Source organism: Myotis nattereri, assembly GCF_964212035.1.
Source record: "Myotis nattereri genome assembly, chromosome: X".
In the NCBI taxonomy this organism is placed as follows: domain Eukaryota; kingdom Metazoa; phylum Chordata; class Mammalia; order Chiroptera; family Vespertilionidae; genus Myotis; species Myotis nattereri.
The window spans coordinates 1,437,009-1,440,057 of record NC_138078.1 but is presented as its reverse complement, the minus strand read 5'-3'; the positions used below and the strand labels follow the sequence as shown (position 1 = coordinate 1,440,057).

Sequence of the window (3,049 nt, the reverse complement as noted above, 5' to 3'; positions counted from 1 at the left end):
AGGCAGCACCAAAGCGAGTTGACGCCATCACTTGGACATCACTTACTTGGTCCTGGACTGGGAGAGGCCCCAGGGTTGGCTGAGCGACCCCCCACTGCGCATAGATTTTTTTTTGTACACTGAGCCTCTAGTAATATTATAACAGTGTATGTTGTCAGATGGGTATGAGATTAATTGTATGATTTCTTAGTCGATTATCTACTGTCTAATCATTGGGGTGTACCTCTGAAATGAACCTAATGTTGTATGTCAACTGTCATTTAAAATATGTTTTAAAAATTCTATAGGGCCATGTTACCTTCACAGAGTCATATTTTAATTCAAGTAGGTTTTGTACAGATTGTTCGAGAAGAGAGATCTAAAGCTAAAGAGAAAGAAAAGTTGAGATTTATAAAATGTTCAAAATAAACCAAAGGCAACCACAAACACAACCAAAAAAACCATAAAGAAAAAAGCTGAAGTAAAATGCGTTTGGAGACCCCATTTCCTGTCTTTCAATGCCAGGACCGAAGTAGAGAGAGGCTCTGAGAAGCTGTGGCTGTTGCTTCTTGGACCACAGAAGGGTCATGGACGAGCTCCCTGAGAAGGTGCACCTCACAAAGCACCCCTTATGCTTGATGATCCGTGGGCACTCGGTGTATGAGGATGAGGACCAGCGCACATGGCTGCATCTCATCATGGACACAGGAGGTGTCCTGAAAGTGCGGTTGCGCCAGGAAGACATCCCCAATGAGGATATCGAACTCACCACCAGCCCGCTGACCTTGAGCAGCATGCCTTGGACGTGGAGGCTCCTCCCTTCAGGCCAGTACGTGGACCTCAGGTGCAGGTGCTGGCGCATCGTGCACCACGTCAAGGAGAATGGCAAGGAGGAAATGATCCTTGAGCTGATGGACGACTCATAGTACGCATGATGGGGTCCCTGGCTCTTGTCAACCTGAGCCCCAGTCCTGCTTGCCTACCCTGGGATGTGTATAGTTCTGTGCACCTTTTTAATAAGCTCTGTTATTCTATCTGCCACCCCCTGGGTATGAGGGCACATTGATCTCTCTCTCTCTCTCTCACTGTTTTTGGTCTTGTTCTTGTTATTGTAATTGTTCTTCTTCTTTCTTTCTTCTTCTTCTTCTTCTTCTTCTTCTTCTTCTTCTTCTTCTTCTTCTCTTTCCTCTTCTTCTTCTTCTTCTCCTCCTCCTCTTCCTCCTTTCTCTCTCTCTCCCTGTCTCTTTGTCTTGGTGTCTCTCTCGGTTTCTCTCCCTCTCTCTCAATTCAATAAAAGCATTTTGAGACAAACTGATGTTTCTCAGTGGTTCAGGGACGACCTATGAACCCGGCGGTCATGGTTTGATTCCTGGTCAGGACACAGACAAGAATTAACCAATGAGCCCTAGCTTGGTTGGCTCAATGGATAGAGGGTTGGACTATGGACGCTGGAAGGCCCCAGGTTCGATTCTGGTCAAGGGCACATTCTCTGGTTGTGGGCTCGATACCCAGTAGGGGGATTGTAAGAGGCACCCGATGTATAATTCTCTCTCATCATTGGTGTTTCTCGCTCCCTTCCTGTATGACATCAATCCAATATTTTAAAAGCCTAATGTGCTAAGTGTCCAGTCGACCAGTTGTCTGTTAAACCAATCAAAGCATAATATGCAAATGATATGCTGAGGTTTTCAACTGCTCACTATGACATGCATTGACCACCAGGGAAAGACATTCAGACTGGTAGGTCAGCTTGCTGCTGGGGTCTGGCTGATCGGGACTGAGTGTGATGGGTGGACATGCCCGGGAGCCCTCCTATGGTCCCTTCCCAGCTGGTCAACCTCCCACATTCACCCCAGCCTCCATCTTGCACCAGTAGGGTCCCTAGGCTTGGCCTGTGCCCTTTCCCAATCTTGACCCCTAGGGGGATGTAGGAGAGCTGGTTTCACCCCGATCCTGCCGGCCATGCCGAGGGATCCCACTAGTGCACGAATTCGTGCCCTGAGCCTCTCACAAAAGTATATTTAAAGAACACACCAAGTCTTTGATTTCCATGGCGATGAAATTGGGAACCAGTTCCGAAGATTATGAACAGGAATTTAACCTCAGATTCCGCAAATACAGAGACTGCCAACAGTATATATATTTCATCGCGTTGGTGATTATTTACCTCCGAGGGAGCTTCCATTTACATTAGGTAAAAGCCCGGGATTTCAAATAAAGGGGAAGTCGTGTTAATTGTGTCTATAATTTGTCTCCCATAACTTTTCTGCTCAGAGAACAGATCTGTTCTCATTGTGTGTGGAGTTTCTTGCCCCAATAACCCTAGAAATTTTTTTTCTCACCTTCCCCCAAAGTTTACATTTGATTTTTCTGTTTGTTTTTACTGGTAATTTTTATGCATTTGAAGTGCATTTCACATCCTTGTTGGGTTTAGGGCATCTGACCAATGACTGGCCTTTTTTAAGGAGGGTTATGGATAATTTCAGATTATCACACACTCCCGCCCCCAACCTCCCCAAAGCCATGTCTTCAAAGAAATGAAAGAATCGTTTTCTCTACTTCCCTTCAGAAAAAGTTCTGGTTTTATGTGTGTGTATATGTGTCTTTTTAATAAATATGTTTTGATGGATTTCAGAGAGGGAGGGAGAGGGTGAGAGAGAGAAACATCAATGATGAGAGAGAACCATGTATTGGCTGTGTCCTGCACACCACCTACTGGGGATCGAGCCCGCAACTCAGGCATGTGCCTGACGGGGAATAGAACCTGTGACCTCCTGGTTCATAGGTTGACGCTCAAACACTGAGCCACACCAGCTGGGCATCATATTTATTTTTTTTACTTTATTTTTATTGTTGTCATTACTACTGATGTCCCCATTTTCCCTCTCTTATCCAACCTCCACCATGTCCCCCCCTTATCCTGTGGCCATCACCACACCGTTGACTGTGTCTATGGGTTACGCATATATGTCCTCTGCCTTTTGACCAGTGTCCCAAAGTATTAAAAACCCATGCACTTAGTTGGCATTTGATATTTATGAATATCCCCTAAAACATCTATTATGTGGAA

The 3,049-nt window shown here is 45.4% G+C and overlaps 1 protein-coding gene across 1 annotated transcript; it reads left to right on the top strand.

The window, feature by feature from the left end:
- Window positions 1-566: 566 nt before the first annotated feature.
- LOC308511045 (protein p13 MTCP-1-like) lies at window positions 567-905 on the top strand (the record flags this gene model as incomplete). The annotated part of the gene is made up of 1 exon (XM_081081055.1): window positions 567-905. The coding sequence occupies one exon, from the start codon at window positions 567-569 to the stop codon at window positions 903-905; it is 339 nt and encodes a 112-aa protein (XP_080937181.1).
- Window positions 906-3,049: the final 2,144 nt, after the last annotated feature.